Source organism: Acanthochromis polyacanthus, chromosome 16, assembly GCF_021347895.1.
Source record: "Acanthochromis polyacanthus isolate Apoly-LR-REF ecotype Palm Island chromosome 16, KAUST_Apoly_ChrSc, whole genome shotgun sequence".
NCBI lineage: Eukaryota > Metazoa > Chordata > Actinopteri > Pomacentridae > Acanthochromis > Acanthochromis polyacanthus.
In genome coordinates, this window is record NC_067128.1 from 6,040,713 (window position 1) to 6,068,046 (window position 27,334).

Consider the following 27,334-nt stretch of genomic DNA (forward strand, 5'->3'; position numbering starts at 1 on the left):
TGACATAAACAGAAAAATGATAGATAATAACCATTTGTGTGTTATTTTTAAAGTTTTACAAAAAATGTATCATCCAAAATTATTCCTATCCTACCTGATCCGTAGAAAATTGCAGATTCTATCACTTTGTAGATCAGGGGTGTCAAACATGCAGCTCATGGGGCAAAAACGACACGCAGAGGGTCCAATCCGGCCCCCTGGACAACTTTGTAAACTGTAAAAATTACAGAGAAGACCTTAACTGCAGATTGTAAATTATTAAAACTATAAATTTAAAATAATTTGTAGAATATGAGTAATTTCTTCACTGAATTTCCAGGGGTTTTTTTCTTCATGTACAGAAATTTGCTAAATCCCTTCCTAATTTTCCCTTTTTTCTCCAAGAACTGAGCTGAAATCACTCATTGTAAAGGGAGAAAATATTAAAAATTAAAAAGAAAAAATAGTGGAAACCTGAAAGATTTTCTACTCTAAATCCTTTCTGTTCCAGTCAAATTGGAATTATTGTGTATTGATTTAATTTATCAATATTTTATTCATTAAATCTAGTCCATTTTATATTTACTAGTTTTATCTGATTTTACAAAAATAAGTAAATAAATGAACCTTTAGGATGACGTCACGTGGACCCGGAAGTGAGCAGAGCTGACAGTCGGACATCATGGTGAGCTTCAGCTGACTTTTAACGTTCACATAACACTCAACTAACGTACCGTCTGGTTCTGTACGGCGTAATTTACAGTGTTTTAAGTGTGTTCAGAGTTTTTCCCCAAGCTTGCTGTAACTCGCGGCAGAAAGCTACCTGACGTTAGCCGGCTATCAAACTTCACCGGCTAGCTTTAGCACTTCACTGTTAGCGCGTGGCTAATGAATGGTCCGCAAACTTCATGGAAGGTAACTTCAGTGTTTAGCTAAAAATACGCAAACATATTTGACCGACGCAAGAAAATTGAAGTCGCCATACAGAGGATACATCTTTGTTTAGCGTTAGATTGAAAACGTAACTGTAAGGCTGGCTTTTTACCAGCAATAACGGACGACAAGTAGTTTATTGATATTGGCTGCGAAGTTATTGCTGAAACGGCTTATTTAACTACATATCGGTGGCAAGTTAAAAGAAAACCTTATTGAATATTGAATGCAGGTGCTTCCACACAGGTGTTTTGCATGTCATAATAAACATCCAATCATGTTCAGAGGAAGAGATGTCAGAAGTTTTGTCGTTGGTACCGGTGTTTAGCTTTCAAGCAGAAAAAAAAGTATAATTTAAAACAACGTTGTGTCCAAAATAAAGTTTTTTAACGTTTTTATGGTGCTGTAACGTTTCTACTGCAGTGCCCATGTGCTTGATAAATAAAAACAATACATGTAAACAAATTCTGTGTTGTAAATATATGGAAGAATATTTAGACAACCAAAAATATAATGAATGATTGAAAACCCACAATCTCCAGAAGTCTACCTATGACAGCTGTGGTGCTTTGAGTGCTGTCAATGCCACAACAAGTACGGACAAGTGCATTTTCTGCATGTTAGTTGGTTCTCATGAAATAACTGCTCTCTGGTAGTTTAAAAATGCCAGACAGGCCGAGTTGATTGATTTTGTATCAGTTATGCAGAGGAAAAAGTCTAACTGACCTTAAAATATGGTTCATTGTTGTGGCACAGATGGCAGGAGCTTCAGTCACGACGACTGCACAGCTGGGTTCAATAAGAACAGAGTTTATCTGCATTTAGATCAGTGGGAAAGCAACTCTGAAAGTATTCACTGTAGAGAGGATGCTGCTTAGGTTAACATGAAAACATTAATGGATAGCAAACAGTTGAATCCTAGTTTTCGCCATTTAATGGCTGGCTTAACTTCAGTTTATTTAGCACAGTTACAAACAACAGGAGGTTAACTAAGATGCTCCACAATGAACATGGCAGGCAGTAAAACACAATGACTAACTGCATGGTACAGTTAAGCCCTGCTGCATGTATAAAAAAATGAACAGGCCGAGAAGTTTCGGATTATTTATCATCATGAAAGGCTTTAAATGTCTTTGAAAGAGGGCTCATTGTTGGGGAACAGATGGCAGGGGCTTAAGTCACAGACTGTAACAGTAACTAAAATGAAATCTGTGTTTAGATCTATGGCGATGGCGTCAGTAAAGAGGGCTTTAAAGTAAAATCATGATTTGATAATGCAATTAGCAAAGCGAAAAAGCAGCAGTTTGGGATGTCCGCTAGGCCAGGCTCAGATTACAGGAGTTTCAGGCCCTCCCCATCTCCTCAAACATTTTTTCATCCAGTGTTCTGCTTTTGTTTATCCTGTGCAAAGTATTCCTAATTTTACAGTACATTATTACACCACAGTCTCCATTTTGTTTCCCCTTGAGATCAGGTGATGTGTTGCTCTCCTCATTGATCATCGGCCATGATAACCTGGTTTAATTGTTTGTGATGTGCTACTATTTTCAGATATTGTACTGTAAGCTCGTGTGATTTTAGATTTCTCCTTGAGTGTAAGGATTTGCCAGTGGTTTTACAAATTCCTGCTGTCCTCTTTGTGTGATAGTGACTTTTAGTAGTTCATGTGGTAATGCTTCACATGCATTATGCATTACTGTGATATATCTAAGGAAAAAACGGAATTCTTCTTCAGTGGACTGAGTGTCAGCGCAGGACGTGATCAGACTGCCATCAGAACAGGGATATTATTGCAGAGCTGCGGTGAATAAACCCTTCATGAGTGCACATTTGAGGGTCGAGTGGTGTGAAAACCAGAGATGTGGGAAAAAGTAATATGGTCAGATGAGTCATCCTTCACCGTATTCTTAACAAGTGAGTTTATGTGTGGCATAAACCATGAGAACCCAGAGAGATTTTGGACTGATGTGGTGTACTGATGAGGGAAAGCTTTTGTAACAATGCTGTTCACCCATCCAGTAGAGGTTCAAAGTCTTGCAAAGTCAATTTTAAGATGCCTTGAATACAATCAATGCATCTGTCTTTAGCTGCACCAGTAACTTTTAAAACCTGAGTTTGTTTTCTAAAAATACTGAAGTGCTGCGTGTATCAACCTGTGAATCACAAAGAGGCCTGACTAAATATTCCTCTGTGTATTTTTATTCATTGAACTTATACTGCTTCTGTTCAATGGCACCTCGTCAGCTCTGATTAAAGCGGATTATCAACTTCATGGATACAGCGGTAGTCGATTTTTGTGGTTCAGTTCGGTTGACACTACAATAAAAGTATGTTTATTTTAGTTCTAAAATTGCTGAAAGGTCCAGCACAGATGCAAGCAACACCATAGGAAAAAATCAAGTTAAAAACATAATCACTTAATCAAATTCAAAGTGTAGCATCTTTCATACAAATCAGTGGAGTTCAAATAGCTTTAAAGATGACTGATAATAATAGGACAAAACAAGTTTAGACTATTATGGAGAGAAATATGACAAAGCATAAAAAGATACCATCATTACTAGATGTGAATGAATGGAGCTAGACAAAAACCGTCACAAAAGTTCTGATTAAATCGTAGGGTTAGATAATCCTTGATGCAAACAGAATATTTGTTAGTTTTTGATAAATCCACATCTTTAAGAGTGGAGTGCTTCAGAGATTTCAGGGACTTTAATTTGAGGATACTGACATTCATCTGCATGTTTCTACCACGCTCAGTCAGCAGTGAGAATGACAGAAGATTATCTTTGTTCTCACAGTCTGACTAGTATTAGAACATACTGTCCACAGTGTGCAAATAGAAAAGTCACTCAGTACACTCGAGCTGGACCCGAATATCCCGAATATCCGGATATTCGTTCGCTACGGCACTATCCGGATATTAATTTGGTATCTGAATATTCGCTCCCCCCCCCCCCCGTCAGACGTTACCGGGCAGAAAGAATATGCAGCGTTACTGTCTTCCCTCCGCCTTCGGCCCACGTCGGCACTTATCGGCTCATCTCATCATGTGATCACATAAACATATACACATATGTCTATAACATATACACATATGTCTATGTGATCGCTCCCTCCTCCCCCCAGACGAAAATATTCGGAGCTCGTCTCTTCCCTGCGCTTTCGGCCCACTTCGGCTCGTCCCGCCGTGTTCTTCGGCTCATCTCGGCTCCTCCATTCGTGTTTGTAAACACCACCCGAATGGCCGGGTGGCTGCCGACTCTGACGTCACGCTTCACTTCGTTGCATAAACACAAGACAAGATGCTGAAGACCTCTGCCGAAGACAAAACGAAGGCAACGAAGGTCGGTTTACACTGGGTTCAATCTGTCATCAGGAAATGTTGGCCAGAACTTTCTAAAAATGAAAAAGGATCCGAATTTTCGGGTCGTCTGTGTCACAAGCCGCCGCCACAGCCACTACCGCCCCCCCCCCCCCCCCCCCACACACACACACACACACACACACGCACACACACACACATATTCGTCTTTAATAGGGCTCGAATATTCGGAGGCCAGAAACCACTATTCGGGCCAGCCCTACAGTACAAACTGCCACACTTATGAAATTTTCATACATGTTCCTCTCAAATGCCATTAGAATCCCTGTTGGGCTGCTGTCCCCAGTAAAATTTCATGTTCGAGTTTTTAGATGGATAGTAACAAAAACATAATAGATTGACAGCGTGCAGGTTGGTGGAGCAAAACATGAATCAAAAAGCTGGAATCTAGTTTACAAGTCAGTGAATGCTTTGCCAAAATAATAAAAAAAAAACTACATGGTACAGTTTAAAGCTCAACAAATAAACCATCTCTAGTCAGAAATAATGAAGAGAAAAGTAGGGAGTGGTGCACTGCATCTAGAGCAATAAGACTGGTGGTATGAAAGTCAAGAAAACACAATATCAGGTGATCTTGAGCTGTCAAAAGATGAAAAATGACTGTCCCACTAATAATTACTGGAGGTTTTTAGTATTAGTCTGCAGTCCAAAGAATATCTGTGAAACTCAGATTTTCTATAAGAAAATCCTTCATGAAGACATGGATAAGTCAACTTGTTTTGACTGAGTCTTCATTCTGGTGTAGCTGCACCCTGAAATGTCAACCAAAACAAAGCATTTTCATCAATAAAAAGGGGATCAGTCATTATATAAACTGTATTTTGAATAGTTGACAAAATCATGAAATCGTTTCCATTTTTATTAGTTACGTAGAATACAGACGACTGCAAATGTGCAATATTTTAATGACTTCAGTCAGATTTTATTGCTTGTATATGCAGGAAATGACTTCTGCACCTAAAAGCATGCTGAGAATGTTCATAATGTAGCCTAGGATTTTAAAAAAAATCTTTCTTTTCCATAATGATTAAACTTCTGAGCCCCAAATGGTTTTTTATTAAAATTCTGTCACATTTTTCCTCAGTGGGAGGCAATTTTGCAATAGCAACATAAAATCCTGCACCTCTATGGAAACTGCACAATTAGAGAGAACTCAAAAAAAAAAACTTTGCACGTCAACTCTATGCTGAATGTGTCAACAAGCTGTTCCTCTGCACACAGTTTCTGAGCCATGCTGCGTGTATTTCTCGCTCAAGTGTGGTTTTTTTTGCTACTAATCTCTCTTAATTTCTTTCTGCATTTGTTTTGTCTCCTGCAGTTCAAACATAAAGTCTCTGTTAGGTTATGGAGCACATCATTTTAATTTTTTTGCTAATTTTGTCACTGTCCACGTTGCTTTCGGTGAAAATACTTAATAAGACATGCAGAATAAAGTCATGTGAAATATGATGCCTTTAGGCTAAGGCCGTTGAAAATTGAAAATCTGACATTTTTTCCTAGTCTTAAATCTTCTGGATCTGACAAAAGGTCTAACTCTGTTTGTCAGACCTGCCTGCAGCTTTTGGGGTTTCGAGAGTTAATGTCTTAACACTTTTACATTTACCTGCGTGTTTTTTTTCCCCGGCAGGGCTAGTAATAATGGGCTAAGCAACTAAAGTTCATACTGCACATTTCATACACGCAGCAGGCACTCAGGAAAGAAAACCCTGTAATTTGAGTAATAGCGGTCCTGTTCACGTGCTGAGAAAGAAAGCACGTTTTGGATAGCTACTTATTAATGGCAGATAATTGTTTGGAAGTGTGATATGAAAAAAACAAACTCGTGATTGCAGATGATTGCAGCAGATCTCCTCAAGCATTTGGCAGCTTCTAGCACACATAGCAGGCAGTTTATGAAAGTTTATGCATATTAGTGTAATTTGATGACTGGTGTGTCATTTTGTGCAGATTTAAATGAGCAAAAATCCAGGTCATGAGTGGAAAAAGTCACACAGAGGACTATGCACTCTTTAAATAGGCAAATAAAAACCTCGAGGAATTCATCTGTGGCCGTAACTCTTCTTTATAGATGCCACTTAGTTTCTGGAACATTGCAGTGATAAATAAATAATGAAGGAATACAGGGACAGAGCTTCGGGGAGCCGTTGTTAGACAGCCTTGTAACTATGAAGTCATGCTGTAGATCCCATTAACTGTCCAGTTGTCGTATTTGTATTAATCTTTGCTTCAGTCCAAAATAGAAGTTAAACAGCTGAAATGTTGGAAATAGAATTATAAAAGCAGTAAAATTTCTGCAGTAAATGTCCCCACTCTGTTGAGTTTGTGTGTGTAATCAGCGTGACAGAGTCTCAGCAGGAGTTTCTCACAGCAACGCTCGAGTGGTGCTTTTAACTTTTCATAATTCTGCACTCCTGTAGAGAGATGTCGAGACTCGCTTCAGTTGCCGTGTATTGATCGAACACGAAGATGAAAGGATTAAAGTCCAGCAATTAAAGTTGAAGACGGTGAAACTGCGATGTTCTCTAAATGTTCTGCAGGAGTTGACTAAGCAGGGGAAGAGTCTGACAGGGTGTGGTCTCATTCAGTCGTGCAAATAGCCTGATTGCTTCCTGTTGCTGTTGTCATGCTGTAATTTAACATCCATTATAGTGTGAGCTGCTCTCTGCAGCGCTTCACAACAATTCAGGTGAACATTAGTGGTACAGAGGTGTAATAAGAGGACCTGTTGTGTTTTCCCTGTTCTTCCAGAGTGAAGATGAAGCCACCCGCCGTGCCTCTTCTCCTCCTGGTCCTGCTCGCTGTTGCAGGGCTGAGCCGAGCCCAAGTCCAAACCTCTTTTCTGGACTGGTCCACGATCCTTCCGAGTCTCAGTCGGCCGGCGAACCACAGCCGGATCTTCTATGCTGTGATGTTCGACGCAGGGAGCACAGGAACTCGCATTCACGTCTACACCTTCATCCAGAGCGACTCGGGTAGTTCTGCTTCTCTTTACTCTTCTGATGATATCAGCATCGAGGTGAGAGGCAGGTTAAATCAAATGCAGGGAGAGTGTTATATAATGTGTGTAAATTGTCTGTAAAACACTTAACCTCACTGATTTACAGCAGAGTAACAAGCTTGACTGATATCAAAGCTTTTCTACTACTCTCACAGCCTCTACATTCTGTAAACCTTCAAATTCTCACTTCACGGAACACAGGTTACACTTGGGTTCATGTACTATTTCAGTAATAAGCCTATTTTGTCAGATTCAAGCAGATTTAAACCTCTTAATGCCTCTAATAGCTGCTGCTTATTTGATGTGGGTGGATCTTGTTTCTTGTAGCGGAGCTGCCTGTTTTGGACAATGAGATGTTCCATTCCATAAAGCCCGGTTTGTCGGCATATGCTGACTCCCCTGAAATGGTGAGTCCATTGTCAAATCCAATCAATCATATTGAGCTGAAGGAAAAGGTCCAGTGGCTCTCCATTATATTCAGAAACGCTGCCAGTAGCCTCCCTCTGCAGGAATCGCATCGCTAATGAAAGTCAGTGGGAAGTGAGAAAAACGAAATGACAAACAAGTGAAGATTCAGGCAGTTTGTTTTCTCATCTCTGACCAGCCACCCTGTTGTCAAGACAATTCTGTGCAGTTCTGTTTTCTAGTGATTTTCTGTGTCTGTTTTTAAAGGCCGGACAAACAGTGAGGATGCTGTTAAAGGTGGCCAAGAAGACGGTGCCTCGTCTGGTGTGGAAGAGAACTCCTTTAGTTCTTAGAGCCACAGCAGGACTTCGACTGCTATCTGCAGAGAAAGCTCACGCTATTCTGGACCAGGTAAAAGAGTGATGGAGGAAGTAAATCAGCCATTATAGCAATGTGAAAATACCCATCACAAGTCCTGCATGGATAGTCCTAATTAAATGAAAGTGTATCACAGCAGAATGTAGTTGAAGCATTGCAGTACAAGTCCTGGTTTGTTCCTCCGACTGATGCATTTATTGTATGTTCCATCAAAAGATTATTAATAGTGAAACATCAGGATGTCAGCAGCATGTTACTATTAGAGCTGCTGCAGTTTTAACAGCTTTGCGAAACTTTTTATCTAGTTTGATATTCAGAGCCAGCGGATAAACTTAGGGACAAATGACATGATAAATGGGAGAGGAAAGAAGGAAAAAAACAAGTTCTGATCACAAATCAGTTTTGAGTTTATCTGTTATCTATTCTGCTTGCTTTTATATTGGATCAGTGGAACATTTACTGAAATAAAACAGAATTTTAGAAGAAAAAAAAATCCCTTTTTGGTGAAGCTGTTGAGTACTCGTGGACATCTACAATATGACCCTGAATTCACTCTGCTTTTGGAAAAAATCTGTAACTATGTTTTGTATTATCAAAGCTTGATATTCTCTTCATTGTGTCACCCTAAAAAAGCTGTCAGATGAATGTAGTGGAGTAGAAAGTACAATATTCCCCCTGAAATGTGGCGGAGTGGAAGTATAAAGTAGCAGAGAATGGAAAGCACCCCAAAATTATTCTGATGTACAGTACTTGAGTAAATGTACTTGGTGAACTAATGCTGAAATTTGAAACAAAAAGCTGTTTTCCACTGCAGAAACTTGCTTTTCGAGCAGCGTGAACCTTTGAGCATGTTCCAATCACAAGAATTTCTCATGTTTAACCATGTGTAACCTTTTTCAGATTCATTTTTGAAAAAACTATTTACTCCCGGGTGGGATACTCCTGAGAAGCTGCTATGTGGGTTGCAAGCAAGCACCAATTTTTTCTCTTTATGATATTCTTGTCCTGTAGCAGCCTTCTTCTCTCTATCATCACCGTCAGCAATGTAATATTCACCATTTACCCGAACATAATAAGCCTCCAGAGTTCTATTTCCAATGTGCCCATAGTACCGGAGTTGTGTTGAGAAAGTGCTATTTGTTGTTGTTTTGCACTCTGAGTTAACGTCATGGTCCAAGCTGTCAAATCCACAGGAAGGATGAAAGACTCGATTACAGGGCTGCTCCTGTAAACGTTCACGCCTGCAGTGGAAAACCTGCCTCTGGTCGAGATCTCTAAGGTGCTGTTTACACACTATCAAGATCCTGTACAGTAGAGTGCATTTCTTTATCAGAGGGGAGTTTGTCTGACACTTTGAAGAGAAAGAACAGCCTCTTATCCGGCCGAGCAGCGGGCAGAAAGGGAACGAACATTTCCAGTGTTACGGCAGGTAGTAGAGAGACAAGAAAAAAGTATTGTTATCAGAGTGCTGGGAGCTTAGTGTGGATGGCTCTTGTGGAGGGGATAAGATAGTAATGGATAGCCCCGGGGCACCTTGGAAGATAAATGATACTTTATTAATCCCCCTGTGGGAATTAATTAATCCCTTCAAGCGGAGGGCACCTCTGGATGAGCTCCCATTACAATAGATAACATTAAGGCCTTTCCGGCGTTGCTCTCATCCCTCTTTCTCTCCCTCCTCAGGTTCAACATGTGTTTGATGAATCTCCTTTCTTGGTCCCAGACAACAGCGTCAGCATCATGAACGGCACAAACGAAGGTAACGTCTGCCCACTCTACATCCTGACGAGCAACGCTGTCATCACTCATCACAGCCACTCGTGTCGTGTCTGCAGCGTTTTTGTAGGTGGCATCGCTGAGCTGCCTGCCCTACTTTTAGTCTGCTGTGCAATTTCTCCAAAGAATCCTTGTTTAGTGAAGGGATTTAGCTAAATAGCTGTAGATTATAGCGCTCGTTTATGATGACACTTAGAGGAAAAATGAAATAGCTTTTCAACCACAAAGTCTTTTTGACCCTAAAAATCAGTAATTATGTGGTGAAAAAGTGTTTTTGTCTGCTACGCCATGCTGTAATTGATTTGTCAGCGTTTCAGGCCTCTTTAAAAAAAATTACAGCTCTTACTTGCATGTGTTGAATTTGTCGTCAGCTTTTCCAAAATGACTAAAATAACTGTTTTATGTGGTCATTTCTGCAAATGTAGGAATCCTGGCTTGGATAGCTGTGAACTTTCTAACAGGCAAGTAACTGCAACTTAAGCCTACATGAAAACATACAACACAGAAGGGTTTTTTTTTCTTGATTACAAGGGCTGTCGTCAACAAGAGGAAATGTTGGGCAATCGAAGTGACGATCAAGAGTATACTCTAACTGCTAGCTTTGTTCGCCTCAGTGGATTGTAAATAAACAGAAGGCTCATTTTAACAGCAAATTAAATCATTTTAACCTGGATATTTAATGCAGTTACACATATTCATATGATTTCTGAAAATAGAACTACATCACCTGGTTTTCTAGTACAAATACCACTGAGGAATAAGACACATTAGCTGCTGTTTTTAGATGATCTGACATGTTGGTTATCGAGCTGTGATATAAAAACTAGGGATGGTTATCAGCCTGATATTGACATAAAAATGTAACATTGGTCAATATCGTTATCGTTTTTTTTGCCTATCATGAAAACCGATAAAATATTGCCTGGATTTCGCCGGCATTTACCGGCACGTAAATGATGGCATCTTCAGTCTTCGTGGTGAAGTGTGTAAACAGAAGTGTGGCTGCAGTAACAAGCTTGCTGTGCCTGACTAACAATATATCTGTGGTTTGGAATTATTTCCAAGCCCACGTATATCCTTATCGGTTGATATCAGAATCGGAAATTGAGAGTTGAAGTTATTGCCAAAAAAGCCAATATCGGACATCCCTAACGAAAACTATTGTTAGCAAAGTTTACATTCAACCTTCTGTTCATCTTTTTGAGAAAAATGCAGCCAAATCAACAGTTTCATTGACATGGTGTCAGTTAGTTTGGACCTGATTCAGAGTAAACGTTCAATTTATGTTGAATAGGTTCAACCGAGCAGCCTCCATGAGGTCAAAGTTGTGACAACTCCGAGGTGTTTTCAGATAATTTGACTTCCTGTAGCCAAAATAATAAATTAATGCTATAAGGGTGTTGATGTAGTGCTTTTCTCTTTAGAAAAGTAAACACAGATGATTGTCCAACCAGTGAGAATTTGGTCCAACCACTGAGACCATATCGACCAACCAATCCACTTGGAGACGACAGCCCAACTGATTATGAAAGTTTTCTGATCTCAGCTACTGTATATCGAAATTTAACTCGGTGTCTGGAATTACACACCCATGTTCACAAATGGAGGCTGAACACTATGAGGTCCTCGCCTAAAGGGGTTCGCTCTGATCTTTATCAGACTGAACGCTGCAATTTTTTTCTTCTGCCTCATACACGTGTGCCAAATAGGCCTTTTGAAGATAGTATCTCAGGTGTAACTGATGAGCTCTTCTCTGCTGTGGCTGCTGGATTAAAGTGGGAAATATTTTCAGGGCACCTGACAGCACAAAGTAAGAAGACAGTGGGGATTCTGGATTTAGGAGGAGGATCCACACAGATCACTTTCCTGCCCAAACTGAAGGTTAGTTGTTCGTTTAGAAAAGTTCTCTACCTATTAAATGAAGCTGTTGCTATCAGTAACCCACCATGTGTTTCATGTTTTGTAGAAAACCATTGAAAGCGCTCCTGTTGATGATTTCATTGCCAGATTTGAATTCTTCAACTCAACGTTTGAATTATACACTCACAGGTGAAAAATATTAATATGTTGTTCTTTAATCCCTGCTCAGCATCTTCTTAAGGTTTTAAATTGCCCTCTGGTTTTATCAGAAAAGCCACCAACTTTCTTGTAACTTCACTGTTTTTAATTAGACAAACTTCTAGTATTGTTTAGTCATTAGGATGTGAATAATAGGCTCACACCACTCGTTTGGCCTGTTTTCAGAGTGACTTATTTGTTACATGCACAGTCTGTTCCTGCTTGTTTTGTAACTGTACAACAACCCTTTGTTTCACGCAGTTATCTCGGACATGGACTAATGGCGGCGCGGCTGGCCACGCTGGGCGCTCTGGGTGCACAAGGTACTGTGCTGCACTCATTAGTGTGGGTCACTGTTTGCATTGTGTCACTGAAGGTGGTCTCTCAGGCGATTTTCCTCCCCACTGCCTGCTTCTCCAAATACTGAGTGGTGTAGGTAACAAGAGGAAGATGCTTATGTAGGATGTGCTTCAAGTCCTCCTTTGTAATAGACAATACAATGGTACGTGGAGATGAATCACCGAAGGGCTCCAGAGAAAATTTGGTTGATGAGTCAGTCTCAGACCACGGTGGCATTGTGTGAAGCTGTTAGCGGATTAAACAAGTCTTGTGTGCTTTCTTTCAGGGTTGGAGTGGCGGGTTTTTAAAAGTTCCTGTCTGCCAAAAAAGTTCAAGGATGAATGGAGCTTTGGAGGGCTGACGTACCGAGTGAGCGGGGACCCAGATGGTAAGATCCCATTTACTGTGAGGGGGCTTTTCATTATGCTAACGTTCGTCCTCGCTCCCTTCGCGCCTCTTCCTCTCAGAGAGGATGTGAGGAAGAAAAGTGGGGACAGAAGCTGCCAAATGAGAATTCGTTTTGTTCTGCAGCAGCAGTTATTAGCAGTTCAGTTGAATTACTATTACAGTCAATATCGATTAAGGTGCAGCATTTATTCCACTTAATAAGAGACTTCCATGTCATATAAACCTGTTTCCTCACTCTAAACTCCTCCTGAAATCTCCTTTAGGGGCTTTAAAGTAACTGAAATATCCTTAATAATGGAGGAAGGAGAATGATTTCTGAAAGGGCACCCCAAATATAAGAAGTTATGTGTAGACTGGATGAAAATAACTTTTGGCAGAACTTCAGAAATATCCTTTAGAGTTCCCCTTTAAATTTCTTCACTTTAAGCCAGAGGGACCAGAAACTTCTGATGTAAATGAGGTCATGTGTCAAATCTGTGGGTCCTTCAAAAGTGTAAAAGCCAATAATCTGAAGTATAGGCCTTTAAGCATCTTAAATACATTTGACATTTCAGAATTATGAATTTAACATCACTAAAATATAGTTGTATTAGCCTGAATTTTGCTTTTAAGTGTGTTTCTTGGGAAAAAATGTATTGATCACACTGTAATAAAGCTACAAACATTAGAACACCAATGCAAACTGCGCAGCCTTGTCATAATTCATCTCTTATCTCCAAATTTTAAAAAAATTGCTCCATCTACAAGTTCAAATAATTTCTGTTACTATCATCTAAAGTGTCTAAGTTCATCACAATCTAGATTGAAGCCTGCTGGAAATGGTAGATTTGAAGCCTGCTGCAACTTGTACAAGAAAATGAAGGCATTAGTTGATGGGAAATTAGCAAAAAATGATGAAATCACTGTAAAAAAAAAAACAAAAACAAGCCACCAGTAATCACCCAGTCCTGTTCTGTATTCACATCTCAAGTATCACTGTGTCCTTCCCCAGTGCCCATTTGCTTTGCACTAACAAATCTACCAGCTCCAGGAAATGACCTCTGGACATATGGACTTACATCTGTATTCAGGAGCACAGCCTTTAAATTTGAGAGCAACATTTCTTCATTTTGCATTCAGATTTGTTATGCTCTTCCTTCAAACCCCGCCCCAGCTCGGTGGAAACCTGATCAGAACTGTTGCTCCACGGATATCTTGCTCTAGTTTGACTGTATCTCTTCACTCTCAGACTGATCCTGTGAGCTCGCAAAACTTCTGCGATGTGCTCAGATCTGTGTGAAGCCACTCTATTTACCAGTGACAATGTGATGCACTTGCAGTTTGGTGCCAGGTTGGCCCATTTTGATGCATTGAATGTAAATTTTATGGAACATGTATGTTCTATTAATTACAGGTGATCACCAAATCATTACCTACCTGTGTCAGGCTCAAATGTAAAACGAAGAAACGAATTTTCCAAAGGTTTCTACTCCATGTGTGGAGTTTACTGAGTGACATTTTAATTAACACTTGAACACCAGCCATATCATTATGGGTGTATTTCCATGCCGCTCCATGCTTTTACTAATTAACTTTGAATGAAACGGTACCATTACAATAATTATGTACTTGAGGACCTTGATTTGGGTGATTCATTCTGGCAGTGATCTCCTGAACCACAGAACAGTAGAAGCTCCTGGAAGAGATGCTGTAAAAAAACACACAGTGTGCTGCTATTATATTGATATCTGTTTGAAAAGACTGGCATCAGGGTCAATCAAAGCGTGTTTTGCTGTTTGTTTCATGGTTGCTGTCTCATAGGTTTCTTAAAGTCACAACACAACTTGTGATGGGGCTCCTCAAGAATGTCTGAAGTGTGGAAATATTTTTAAATTTGAAAACAAAAGCAGTCCAACTTGTAATATCTGCACCGCAGAAGTTTTGAGAGTTAACAGAGTTGTGTTCAGTACAACAGCAAAGGTGAACACTCAAGTTCACTCAGGTAACCGCTGCACCAAAGCAGAACACACTGAGCGATCGTTTTAAAAGCAGAGAAATTTCCTTCAAGACAGCAACAAGGCAAAAAAAAAAAGATCACAGAGAGGGTAATTAAATTCACCCTGCTGGATGAGCAGCCCATTGCCCTGTACGGAAAACCAAAAGTGCCATGATTTGCCTCTCAAAACACTGCTTTTTCTGCAGAACAAGAGCTTTAAAGAAGGTTCCAAGCCATTTTTAGATGCTGGTTTTTACCACTTTAAATTTCTGTTTTTTTTAAATATTTTTCACATCTTGTAGTAGCTTTACTGAATGTATTCCACCAATTTAAAGTGTAATTGTATTGCTTATTTTTAGTGATCTAGTTTTACTGCTTAACAACAACAATAATAATAATAATAATGATGATGATGTGATAGAAGCTGTTTATAAAGACAGATTTTAATTTTTCTCCTTGTTTATTTTATTATACAAACAGAAACCAATGCTCCACTCAGTGAAATTGTCATAACTTCTTTTACTTTGTCATTTTGTAAAATTAAAATATTAGGAACAGGTTTGATGCAGATCATTATGTACTTCTTCTTTTAGTTGTTACACATATACATTGGGTTAATTTTAACTACTTTAATGTACTGGACGTGAGCCTATGTAACCGTCTTGTAGGAAAATCAGATCAGTTTGGGACTCTGTAATGGTAGATATTCAGGGTTTAATGACTAAATGAATGAGTTGGGGCCAAAAAACTTGATTGTAACATCACAAATCATAACCGATAGTAAAGAATACAGACCTTAAATTATGCAGTAACTCCAAAAATTCTACAAGAACACAAATAAAATACTTATAAGTCCTGCACCTAAGTGATGCTAAAAGAAATAAAGAGGCAGCAATTATTTGAGGCGCTATCTTAATCAGAAACCAGGGTTTTGGAGAATAAATATGACACAGTCTGGCCATACAATAAAAAGAAATGGTGCTCTCAAGTTGAAACTTCATTCATGCTCATGAATAACAAAAGAAAAATAGCTCCTTACTTACAGCTTTTGGAGCAATGTGAAAATTTTGCAGTAGAATTTTACGTTGTTGAACACTTAAGTTGACAATAATGCTTCCTTTTGTTCTTTTTTTTGTAAGCATGGGACTGAAATAGGTCCTAAATTGAATTCATAATGGTCGTAAAAAGTCTTAAATTGAACTTATTGAAACCTGCAGAAACCCTGATGACAGAAAATGCGACAGCCACTCATCGTTAGCAGGGACATCAGCAAACCCCATTAAAATGGGCTTAGCCGAATTACACATTATTTCATAACATCGCTGCGACATTAGATGCATAATTTACGCTGCTGTCTTGTGTTTTTCTTCTCCTCCAGGTTATGCAGGATACAAGCTTTGTTATCAGGAAGTACTTAAGGTGGTGAAGGGGATTATTCATCAGCCGTACGAGCTCCAAGACAGCAATGTTTTCTATGCGTTCTCCTATTACTTTGACAGAGCTGTGGATGCCGGCCTTATCGGTGAGTGCGCACACATGCTCGCACCCTCTGTACACACCTTGTATAATTACACAGACCCAGCAGGGTGTTATTACCCATTCCAGTGCTCGACATGCCAGACAGAAACAGAAAAATGTGAGTCATCCGCACCTGTCTCAGGGGATTTGACCAGCTATAGGTGTGTGGGTATTACAGAAATTGCTATCCTCTGCCAGTCCAAGCTTAAAGGCCACACGCTCTATTATTAGTATTATGGAAATGTGCATGTAGATGTGCTCCTGTAATGAATGGTATAGCATTTAAAACGTGAATAAGATGAACTCAAATCACTCCCTGTTGCAGACGGCGTCCAAGGAGGGATGCTGGAGGTCAGAGATTTCAAGAAGAGAGCCAAAGAGGGTGAGATGGGCAAAGGAATGCATCACGACTCTGACAGATCTGCAGCTCCCTGTACTTGAGACGCTTTGTGCATCTCAATGGAGCTCGTTTCTATCTCAAATCCTGCCCCCGTCCTCTCAGCTGAATACAGATGACTGATTATCCAACCTAACAGGCATGATTTCCCTTTTCTCTGCCTAGTGTGCAATAAGATGACCAAGCACCCTCCCATCAGTCCTTTCCTGTGCATGGACATGACCTACATCACCTGCCTGCTCAAGGATGGCTTCGGCTTTAAGGAGAGCACCGTGCTGCAGGTGAGGCGGACACAACCAGCAGAATTATGGGGCTTTATATTATGCTAATGTATCTCCTTGCTCGCTTTCTTCCCTCGTGTCTAGGGACTTCCCAATCAAGTTTTTTTCCATCCGATTTGAATCATTTAATATTTAGTATCTGCAAAGACTGAGTCCCAATCCAATACTGTTTTCCTAGATGGTGCTCAGTTTAAGTGCATTTAAGTTATTAAAATCAATCTATTGCATTAAGAAGAAAAATGCATCTATGCTGCTCCCTCAGGTAGTCAAGAAATATACTGTGGAGATGAAGGATGTACCAACGCCCCACAAGCTACAAACCTGTATTCTTTACATGCATATCAGAAAATATATTGTAGATTAGCTGAACTACCTGTTCATCTTTAATACTGTTGCAACCACAAGAGAAAGTTAATAGTTGACTATGGGCAGTTCCATGATGGCAAACAGAGAGCATTGTGGGGATTTAGCTCGCAACAGATCACCATGATAAAGAAGTCTGTGGTGCTTAATGACCTCTGGATGTGATAGAGAGACGTAAAGATGGAATCAAAGCTTCCAAATTACAAATCTTTAATTCCATTGCATCAGTCTTGAGAGTTGCTACTTCGATGGATTGTGTTCATTTCTGACTTTAGAAGAGTGTTACTTTTTAACCGACAACTAAGGAAGGAAAAGATGGTTTTTAAACCATCTTTAGTTGTCGGTTAAAAAGTAACAGTATTGTAGAGATGTAAGTTGCTTTAAGTAGCTTTACTCGTCACAATCCTGTCTCCAAAAGAATATATTTCTATACAACTTAACTGCATTTCTACACTTCTCATTTATACATTGAAAGGAACTTATTTTAGAGTCTAAAGACTTAGAATCTATAGAGCCACATGGGTCCTATTATTCTTACATATTTTCAGGTAACAGTCTCTCTTTTCACTCGCTGTGATTCTTTAGAAAATATCACAGTTTGCATTCAAATATGACCCTTTCACAACATGTCTGAAAGTTAATCTGTATTATGCAAATGTTCCTGGCTTGAATGTAAGACATTCATTTATGTGTCAAAGTCCCACAAACCTGCTAATAAAGAGCACAGTTTTAATTCTCTCTGTCCAGTAATGAATAAAAAGAGGCAGTTACACAAAATCCAGTTACTTTTTTTATTTCTGTAAATACAAAAGTCATTTCAGTGATTTGGTGATTTATTTCCTCCTCCTAGCTGACCAAGAAGGTGAACAACGTGGAGGCTAGCTGGGCTCTGGGCGCGACGCTGGACCACTTCCACAACCTGAAGATCCACTGAGGAGCAGCAAGGAACAGACACTGGTGATGAGACGCCGACTAAGGCGGCGCTCACTAACAAAGACAAGTAATGCGCACTACCTTATCTAACAGCTCCAGGCATCTGCTGTTTGTTTCAGAAAGGCAGAGCTAACCTCGTGAGTGATTCTTAATTTCTTTTATTCTCAAGTGCTAATATGCTGAGCTGTAAATGAGCGATGCGTCGCCTCACTCAGAAAACAAGTGAAGCACTGGAGACCGAATGAAAGATGATACCAGTAAGACTCAGAGTTACCGGATACACAATTTGTTTGACATGTTTTCCAGGGTGGCCTGGCTTGTTAAGCTGTTCGCCGCCAGTTGTTTACATGCAGCGATGGGATATACTGAGCTGTAGCGGCTTTTAATGTCAACGTTTTTAGCAATAAGGATAACGGGTTTCCATGTGTCTGGTACGTTTAAATGTGATAAATCAGCCACTAGCCATGTTTTCATGACACATTTTGGAGCATTGCATTAGATAAAGTTAGTGGCAAATGTCTAAAAAAAAGTTGCTGAAGAACAAATTTTACGCCTACTTGAGATGGCTTTGACTTTATTCTGAAAAGGCTCTCACGTGACTCATCAGGTATTCAGCATCTTTTTTGTTTTTTTGTTTTTTTAATCTCAGGACAGCTGACATGAAAGATTAAATACTATTGTACCTAATTGACAACAATTCTTAAAGTCCTGGAAGACTCATTTTTGACCCAAAGATGCCAAAGTTTTGTTTCCAGCTTTTTATCCTCCGTGTATCAAATCATGTAGCTTATTCCACCTCCTTCTGAAGACACTACCAAGCCTAGTTTATTAACTCCAAAGCAGTTCATTAATTTGCATTTTCCTTTTTTAAGTTCACTTTACACTTCTATGGAAACATGGCTACTGAGCTTTTGGATTGTTCCTCTCTATCGCTCCATTTCAACCTCAGACTTTTCTGTTTACAATGATAAATACACAGAACAATTCCTGATCATCAGAGTCTCACAAAACCCGTCTCAGTATTTCTTTGGGAGCATTTGTTTTGAAAAAACTTGAGGAAAAATGTTGTTTTGTACAAACTTTGCCACTTCACACTTGTCAAAATAAAACCATCATTAGTTGCTAATTACAAATATCTACAAGGGTTAGAGTCTGTGATTCATCTTTTTACAAATAGATGTCTATGTTTGAGTCCAATGCTGCGCAAACAGCCAGTGTGTGTGATGTTTGTCGTAACGGCCGACTACAGCAGCGCGACCACATCTTCTCCATACGCATGGCCGTCTGTTGTCATGGTCACCAGTTCATGTGGCTGTGAGAGGACAACCACCGAGTCTGCAGAACCTATAAGGAAGGAGACAAACACAAAGGTTAGTTCAAGGAGGTAAAGGCAGTGAGAAACATAAATGCTGCCATTAGCAGTATGTCACTGCATACTGTGCAGAACAAGAACAGTTGTGATTGTTTTGTCACTATGAGTCACAATTTTAGTGGGAATGGTAATTTTTTCATTACTTTTCTGCAAAAAAAAAGATTTTAAAGGCGATGTGATTTATTCTGCACTCTAAAACAAGTATAGGCCAGAGCATGTCTGTAGCACCACAATGCTTCATTTATAATAATAATAATAATGTATACAGTGACACTTTTTACCTTTATTAAAACAGTGCAGCTACTGTAATTTGGATGCTGCACTTGTCCATATCTTGATGTTGATGATATTTGACATTATTTCCATAGGATTAAATCTGCCCTTAAATTTCTGAAAGCTTCTGGAATCCGGCTGTTGATGCTCTTGGAATATTTCCAAGTAGTTCCCTGGTCTGATCCCCAAAACCACCTCAGCCAGCTCCTTTTAAAGCTACTCTGAGCTCCTTACTGTGTCCCTGATAGTGGACCTGAGAAAGCAAACTCATTTTAGATCCCTCTATCTACAGTCATGTTCCTCTAGTCACTACCCAGAAAGAGGTTGCTGTCTACCCTTACTCATGTTTAAAAAAACCCAAAACTTAAAGTTCTTCATTTAGGCCGAAACCTTCAGCACCATTGTCTCAGAGTTAAGATCCTAAATGTGAAGATCAAGAGCAGAATCAGGTGACTAAATGCGCAGGAAACATTAGGTGCTCAGTATGTGGACACAGGTGTCAAATACAAAACTCTACACTATTACTGTGAAAACTGTTTTTCTTCTGAAGTAGGGCTGAAGTTGATATGCTCTTGGTCATAGCATTTGCTGCTAACATGGACAGATGAATTACCATAGTAACGCTACCCTAAACTGGATTTTATTCCCATACTAAACTGGGATGTTTTTGTCGCATTTTGGACAACATACTAAACTATGACGTTTTTTGTCCATTTTCGGACGACATACTAAACTATGACATTTTTGTCCATTTTCGGACAAAACTGATGTTTTTATCCATTTTCGGACAAAAACTGACAGTTCTGTTGCGTTTTGGACGACATACTGAACTATGACATTTTTGTCCATTTTCGGACAAAAACTGACGTTTTTTCTGTCCATTTTTGGACCACATACTAAACTATGATGTTTTTTGTCCATTTTCGGATGACATACTAAACTATGACGTTTGACAAAAAAACATCATAGTATGTCGTCCGAAAATGGACAAAAAAGTCATAGTTCAGTATGTCGTCCAAAACACAACAGAACCGTCAGTTTTTGTCCGAAAATGAACAAAAAACGTCAAAATTTAGTATGTCTTCCGAAAATGGACAAAAACATCAGTTTTGTCCGAAAATGGACAAAAATGTCATAGTTTAGTATGTCGTCCGAAAATGGACAAAAACGTCATAGTTTAGTATGTCGTCCGAAAATTGACAGAAAACGTCAGTTTTTGTCCGAAAATGGACAAAAAAGTCATAGTTGAGTATGTCGTCCGAAAGTGGACAAAAACGTCAGTTTTTGTCCGAAAATGGACAAAAAATGTCATAGTTTAGTATGTCATCCGAAAATGGACAAAAACGCCATAGTTTAGTATGTCGTCCAAAAATGGACAGAAAACTTCAGTTTTTGTCCGAAAATGGACAAAAACATCATTTTTTTCCGAAAATGGACAAAAATGTCATAGTTTAGTATGGCGTCCGAAAATGGACAAAAAACGTCATAGTTTAGTATGTCGTCCAACAATGGACAGAAAACGTCAGTTTTTGTCCAAAAATTGACAAAAAGGTCATAGTCTAGAATGTCGTCCGACAATGGACAGAAAACGTCAGTTTTTGTCCGAAAATGGACAAAAATGTCATAGTTTAGTATGTCGTCCGAAAATGGACATAAAACGTCATCGTTTAGTATGTCGTCCGAAAATGGACATAAAGCCTATCCCAGGCCGGGACGTGAACCAGGGATCTTCTTGCTGCAAGGCGAAAGTGCTAACCAGTACGCCACTGTGCAGCCCCAGACCAATTCAATTCAATTCAATTTTATTTATATTGCACCAATTACAGTCAATGTGTCTCAAGATGCTTCACAGAACCCATATGCCTGAACCCCCAGAGCAAGCCCAAAGGCGAAAGTAGCAAGGAAAACACTCTTAACAGGGAAAAAAAACCTTGAGCAGAACCCGGCTCTTTATGTGGGGGGACCCATCTGCCTGCTGACCGGGCGGGTTGAGGGACAGAAGAGGTAGAAGGAGAGGGTAACAGGGAACATAAAACACACAATTTGATACATGCATGATAAGACGGATGATACATACAAAGTACGTAGAAGCTAACATTGAAACTGCTCCAGAATTTCACTGCCGTAGATTTCCCCTCTGCGAGTTCTGTAAAGGTTTGATCAATCAATCTATAGTCCATCTATCAATCTATCATCTATCCATCCATCCATCCATCTACAACAAGCAGAACAGCCACAATCAACATGACACTGTGTCACTGAGGACACAAGAAACAGATTTCAGTGTGTGAACTGCCTGTTTGTGATCAGGATTTCCTCTGTTTGCCAAGAGTTTGGTGACAAAATCGCAGCTCTTCTAAATGAGGGATGGTTCTGATGACCTTTTTTCCGTGTACATTAAATTTTAATTTAGAGTTGTCAACTACGTAAAAATGGTCAAAATTGAGCAAAATCTGACAAAAGGTCTAACACTGTATTCAATAGTTAATTAATGCTTCTGACATGTAGCTCTTTGTGCATATGAGCATTATATTATTAACCTGCAAAGCAACAATAATGAACTAATTAAAAGTTCAGTAATATTCAGTAACACATACAACCTTATTTTAATTTCTACATCTAAATACAGATAAAAACTGGGCTGCTTTTATACAAGATGCTCTCTGTCTCCCTTTGCACTTTGCAGCACATTAGTAAAATATTAACAATTATTTTACCCGGCTAGTATTTCTAGCATCAAAGAATGACATCTGAGTTGTTAAAAAAACAAAAACAAACTAAAAAGTATCGGAGGGAAAACAAGAAATCTACACAGGCAAAGATTAACAGCGGCCATCCAAACATCGACTGAGAAACACTCGGTAACACCACGACTCGACTCAGCATCTCAGGACATTAAGAGCTTCAGCAAATGAGTGTTTACCGCCGGTCGCATTGTCAGACGTGTTGTTATTCTGTCCGCTGTGTGTTCTGTGTCACGCATGTTCGCATGCCTACCTGGTGACCTCAGCATGGCGTGATGGATAGTCATGGGTTCCACCGTCGTCGTCATAGTGACCATACTGTCGCCGTTCTCACCGTCGGCCTCCAGCAGGCTGCTTTGTGTCAGAGCTTCTCCTGTCGGTCCCAAACACATGAAAGTTTTCTCACAACTCAATGCAAAAGTAATAATCAACAGTCTTTAAAGGCAACAGTCAGGTTTTGATTGATGTGAGAAATTAATGCTAAAAACCGAAACATGCTCCCTTCTTTCTCCATTACCTTTTGACCACTGCATAAAAAGTAGATTTTTTTTCATTGTTTTGGTCCAACATAGTCGATTTAATTAATAATTCACTGACTCGGCTAAGTATAAATAACACAAACTACTCGTGTGTTGTGTAACTGCAGCCGCCTTTGCTCTGCTTTTACAAAAGAGCGGCCTCTTCGGGGAGACTGACCCGAATAAATCTGCTGTATATAATTAGAGTTTTGGCAGCGTTTCCTCTGTGGTGATTCAGCCGCGGTGCTTCCCTACTGCTACACAAATGTGACAAGGAGGCAAATGCGTTGTCTGCTGTCATTGTTCCACGCAAAAAAAAAAAGAATTTAGGCTTATTTTGTACAATTAACCCGGATGTGGAACGCAAAGGGCAGCTTTTAATCTGAGCAGGAGCTGAAAACGATACCGACAACACACACAAGACTGAGTTTCCCTCTTCTGCAGGGGGAGATTTACTCGAGCGTCCTCACGCTTTATCTCACTAATTTGTAAGGTGAAGGCAAAAAGAAGCTCGGAGACAGGAATTTGAGTCAGTGTGCCGTTTAAACGGGCTGCTGAGAAGAGTCTGACCCCATCACAGGAAGCCTGATGGGCCTGTTTCTGCAGCAGCTTCTTCACAGTCAAACACTTCAGCCGGTGGCCCCGAAAGAGTGAAAATTTGAATGATGAATTTTTTAAAGTGCTCAAAAAGTGCTTAATAATTCAAGAAATATTCCTAAATGTAAGTTAAACCAACACTATCTAGCATGCACATTTTAAAATGTATGTGCTGCCGGGAGCTCCATAATCCACGGATTAGCATATCCACCTACGATGCTGGGTGGGAGTGTGCGTGTGTGGCTGACCTGTTTCTCTGCTTTCGCTGCTGAGCCCCTCCTCTCCGTGCCGCTTCCTCATGTGGACATTCCTGCTGCCGGACTGAGAGAAAGTCTTGCCACAGATCCCGCACAGATGAGGCTTCTCACCTGGGAGAGAGAAACGCTGTGATAAAGTAACAGATATCTGTAGCGTGGCTTTAATTGCAGCTGTAAAAACTCGGTCCCACTCACCAGAATGCACGAGCATGTGTTTTCGTAGACTGGAATACTCTGCAAACGATCGCCCACAACCATCTGCTTCGCACAGAAAAGGCTTCTCTCCTGAAAGCAGCCACCCACCACACGTACATATTGTTTACCTCTGCAGCACAAAGACCTAATTAAACTCTGAAAGCGTGAATGTGTTCAAAGTGGCGGCCCGACATGCTCCGTACCAAAGCGCTAAACAATAACTGAAACATGCCAGCAGCAGCTCATAGAGGCACTTCTTCCACACGTATAGACAAATTGTTAGCAGAGCTGATCCCCAGACAGACAGAAGGCTGTGGAACAAGCCATCAAAAATCCTAATGTCACCCTAAATAAAGTATGACAGTGGTGTTACTCATTGCAGCAGTGAAACGGAGGAGTCAGTGCTGCTGACTCTTCAAATCTGCAGCCTCTCCTGCACCAAGGAAGCATAAAATGAGCAAACGGCCTGAGTCAGTTATTGCTTCCAGCGTGTTTGGGCTTTTTCAACCCTCGTGTCGTCCTGTGGGTCAAATTGAGCTGTTTTAAACTTTGAAAATGTGGGGAAAAAAATAGATTTTCACAGTGAAATCTTTGGGAAATTTTTTAGTGAAAAAAACAAAATGTTAAAAAACAAATGTTCTTAAAGAAAATAGAAGTTTTCCTGATACATATGGAATCACTTGAGATATTTTTAGGATTTTTTTTGGGAACATTTTTACTCATTTTATGAAAATATTTACAAGAATTTTCTTGCCAAATTTTGGTGACTTTTTAAAATAGGACTTTTAAGGAATTTTTGGGAATTTTCTTCCTGAAGGTTTTGTAAATTTTCCAAAATTTTGAGAATTGTTTTGCCGAATTTTGAGATTTTTTTTCAGATAAGGAAACAATATTTTTTGGTGGCCGTAAATGGAAAAAAACAGGAGGGTTAGCACGTGGGTATCTGCTGCTCCCACCTGTGTGAATGCGCCGGTGGTTCTTCAGGTTTCCGGCGGTGGTGAACTTCTTGCCGCAGTTCTTCTCCTTGCAGATGAAGGGCTTCTCACCGTTGTGCGTCCTCATGTGAACCTGCAGCCTCTGCAGCACGTAGAAACTCTTCCCGCAGCCCTCGGCGCCGCACCTGAACATTCGGTCGTTCCTGCAAGCCGAGAGACAAAAACAACCCACACAAATAAACCTCGGTGTCTCCCGCGCACATGTTCCGTTCACGGCGGCCCACCACGAGGTCAGACGAGGCGACCGCAAATAGAGCTGCAGCCGGCGTTAACAGAGCTCATGCAGTACAAACACACTCTTCTTTCCAAGTCTCAGCTGCGATCCTCCTCTCTGCCTCATCCAGCCGCCTCCAGCACAAATAAAACTTGTACCTGAGCTGTGAAACACCTGTGCAGGTCAGACCCAACAGGTCTGTGACTTTACGACTGATCAACACAAACCCAGCGCTATCTGAGCTATGTTTAAGATAACATAAGCCCTGACTAATCCCACAGGAAGTTTGAAGCTTTACAGCAAAGACGGTGCAAACATTTAAGGAGAATAGTACAAAAATAAACCAAATATACATAGAATATAACAACATTGCACATATCAGTGGAGATGCACAGATTCTTTGATGAAAATACTGAGAGGAGTGTTAATGTTGCACAGATTGTACTTATATATTGCATGATTGTGGCATGTACAGTATCTCACCAAAGTGGGTACACCCCTCACATTTCTGCAATTATTTAATTCTGTCTTTTCATGAGACAACAATGAAGAAATGACACTTTGATGCAATGTAAAGTAGTGGGTGTACAGCTTGTGTAACGGTGTAAATTTACTGTCCCTTTAAAATAACTCAACAAAATTCTGTTGTGGTTTAGACATTAATGGCTTGGAAAACCAGGAAAGACCATTTAATCAGTATTTACTGCAGGATTCTGAAACAGATTCTTTCGTCAGTGATGCTATTACCTATGCTGACTTTGTAAACATATGAATCTAGATTATATATTGTAATATGGTGTCTCATGAGCACCCCTGGGTTGAGCATCACTGCATCTTTTTCATACACACTGAGCAGAAGCACTTGGAAGCAATAATATGTTGTGTGACTTCAAATGTCTGTAGTGAATTTGGTTTTACATGCAGCACTGTTAGTATTTGTGCTTACAGTGAAGCACATTAGCTAGTGTCATGCAATTGTGAGAACTGGAAGCCTGTTTGTTTGAATTAATATCTTTCACTTTGATGAATTTATCCTCATTAGGCAGAAATTGCTAATGTAGATGGAGTTGAATCTTGATGATCTGGCACCGTGCTGGGGCGGCTGCTGGCTTCCATTATCTGCCTCTATCGTGTGTGTGTGTGTTTAATGCGTTACCTGTGTGTTTTGAGGTGGTATTTCAGATGAGCCGGCCAGGTGAACGTCCTGCAGCAGCCCTCAAACGAGCAGCGCAGGATCTGCTTGGAGAGTGGGCGGCTGGTTCGAGACGGCAGCTCCCGCTTGTCCCCGTCCGCTATCAGGCTGTGTGTGTGGTCACCTAGGCAACGGCAAGAGCAAAGTGAGCGAGGCCGAGTAGAAAACAATCCACGAGTTCCAGATGGCCGGCCTCCGGAGGCCGACTCGATAAAAGCTAATCATGGGATGCTGACTGAGACCTGCAGCCACAAGAAAACAACCTGAAGCTGAATGCAATCACTGCCTTTTAACCCGACCAGACTCCCCGCTTCCAGCACCTTTTACAGGTCCAATTTTGCTGCTGGTGTGCCGACAGTAATGCGCCTATAACTGATTCCCCACTGCTAAAGGAAAGTTCGCTAATTTAATGCCATTACAGTTGCGCAGAAAGGTCAGCTTCAGTTCCACATTAGCCGGCCCAGGTCCTCGCTGCTGATTAGGAGTGTAGCATCGAGGCGCTTTCTGGCCCAGTGTCCCATCATCCCACAATTATTACACCTCCTACGTTTCTGGTCTGAGTGGGGAGCAGCCCTTTGAGGTGCAGGAGCAGCTGCAAGAAGCTGCTCTGTGACCTAAACCATTTGTTTGACATTTTTTTTGTCAGAAAGCCCTGTACATTTCCGTCTATATGGTCGTAGAGTGAGTCCATTTACTGCTGCGCTACGTTTCATTAGTGACTCTGAACATTTTGGCAATCTCCGGATGTATGTTTTCCGGAAACATTCCAAGGAGGAATGCACTGTTCTCATTTATGTCCAGGTGTGGACTGTTCAGAACAAAAATTCAAAAACATCCCTAGAGACCTATAC

The 27,334-nt window shown here is 40.3% G+C and overlaps 2 protein-coding genes across 3 annotated transcripts in view; one reads left to right on the forward strand and one right to left on the reverse strand.

Moving 5' to 3' along the window:
• The first annotated feature begins 19 nt into the window (after positions 1 to 19).
• Positions 20 to 19,261, forward strand: LOC110951396 (ectonucleoside triphosphate diphosphohydrolase 5-like). The gene is made up of 14 exons (XM_022194438.2): positions 20 to 664; positions 7,046 to 7,269; positions 7,623 to 7,702; positions 7,968 to 8,111; positions 9,762 to 9,837; positions 10,280 to 10,315; positions 11,647 to 11,735; positions 11,821 to 11,903; positions 12,174 to 12,235; positions 12,538 to 12,639; positions 16,013 to 16,156; positions 16,478 to 16,534; positions 16,715 to 16,830; positions 18,044 to 19,261. The coding sequence occupies exons 2-14, from the start codon at positions 7,053 to 7,055 to the stop codon at positions 18,125 to 18,127; spliced, it is 1,290 nt and encodes a 429-aa protein (XP_022050130.2). The 5' UTR covers positions 20 to 664; positions 7,046 to 7,052; the 3' UTR covers positions 18,128 to 19,261.
• znf410 (zinc finger protein 410) overlaps positions 17,971 to 27,334 on the reverse strand; it is a 32,668-nt gene continuing 23,304 nt past the window's right edge. For both annotated transcript variants that reach the window (XM_022194436.2, XM_022194437.2), the window contains 6 exons: positions 26,448 to 26,607; positions 25,039 to 25,220; positions 24,083 to 24,172; positions 23,879 to 23,998; positions 22,769 to 22,888; positions 17,971 to 19,470 (listed from right to left, as the gene is read on the reverse strand). In XM_022194436.2, coding sequence (XP_022050128.1) covers positions 19,370 to 19,470; positions 22,769 to 22,888; positions 23,879 to 23,998; positions 24,083 to 24,172; positions 25,039 to 25,220; positions 26,448 to 26,607 — 773 coding nt within the window. In that variant the 3' untranslated portion in view covers positions 17,971 to 19,369. The remainder of the gene's footprint in view (positions 19,471 to 22,768; positions 22,889 to 23,878; positions 23,999 to 24,082; positions 24,173 to 25,038; positions 25,221 to 26,447; positions 26,608 to 27,334) is intronic.

Coding starts and splice junctions, on each gene's coding strand:
- LOC110951396 (XM_022194438.2), top strand. CDS start 7,053: ATGAAGCCACCCGCCGTGCCTCTTCTCCTCCTGGTCCTGCTCGCTGTT. Junction 7,703..7,967: donor ATGCTGACTCCCCTGAAATG/GTGAGTCCATTG, acceptor CTGTTTTTAAAG/GCCGGACAAACAGTGAGGAT. Junction 9,838..10,279: donor CATGAACGGCACAAACGAAG/GTAACGTCTGCC, acceptor CTGCAAATGTAG/GAATCCTGGCTTGGATAGCT.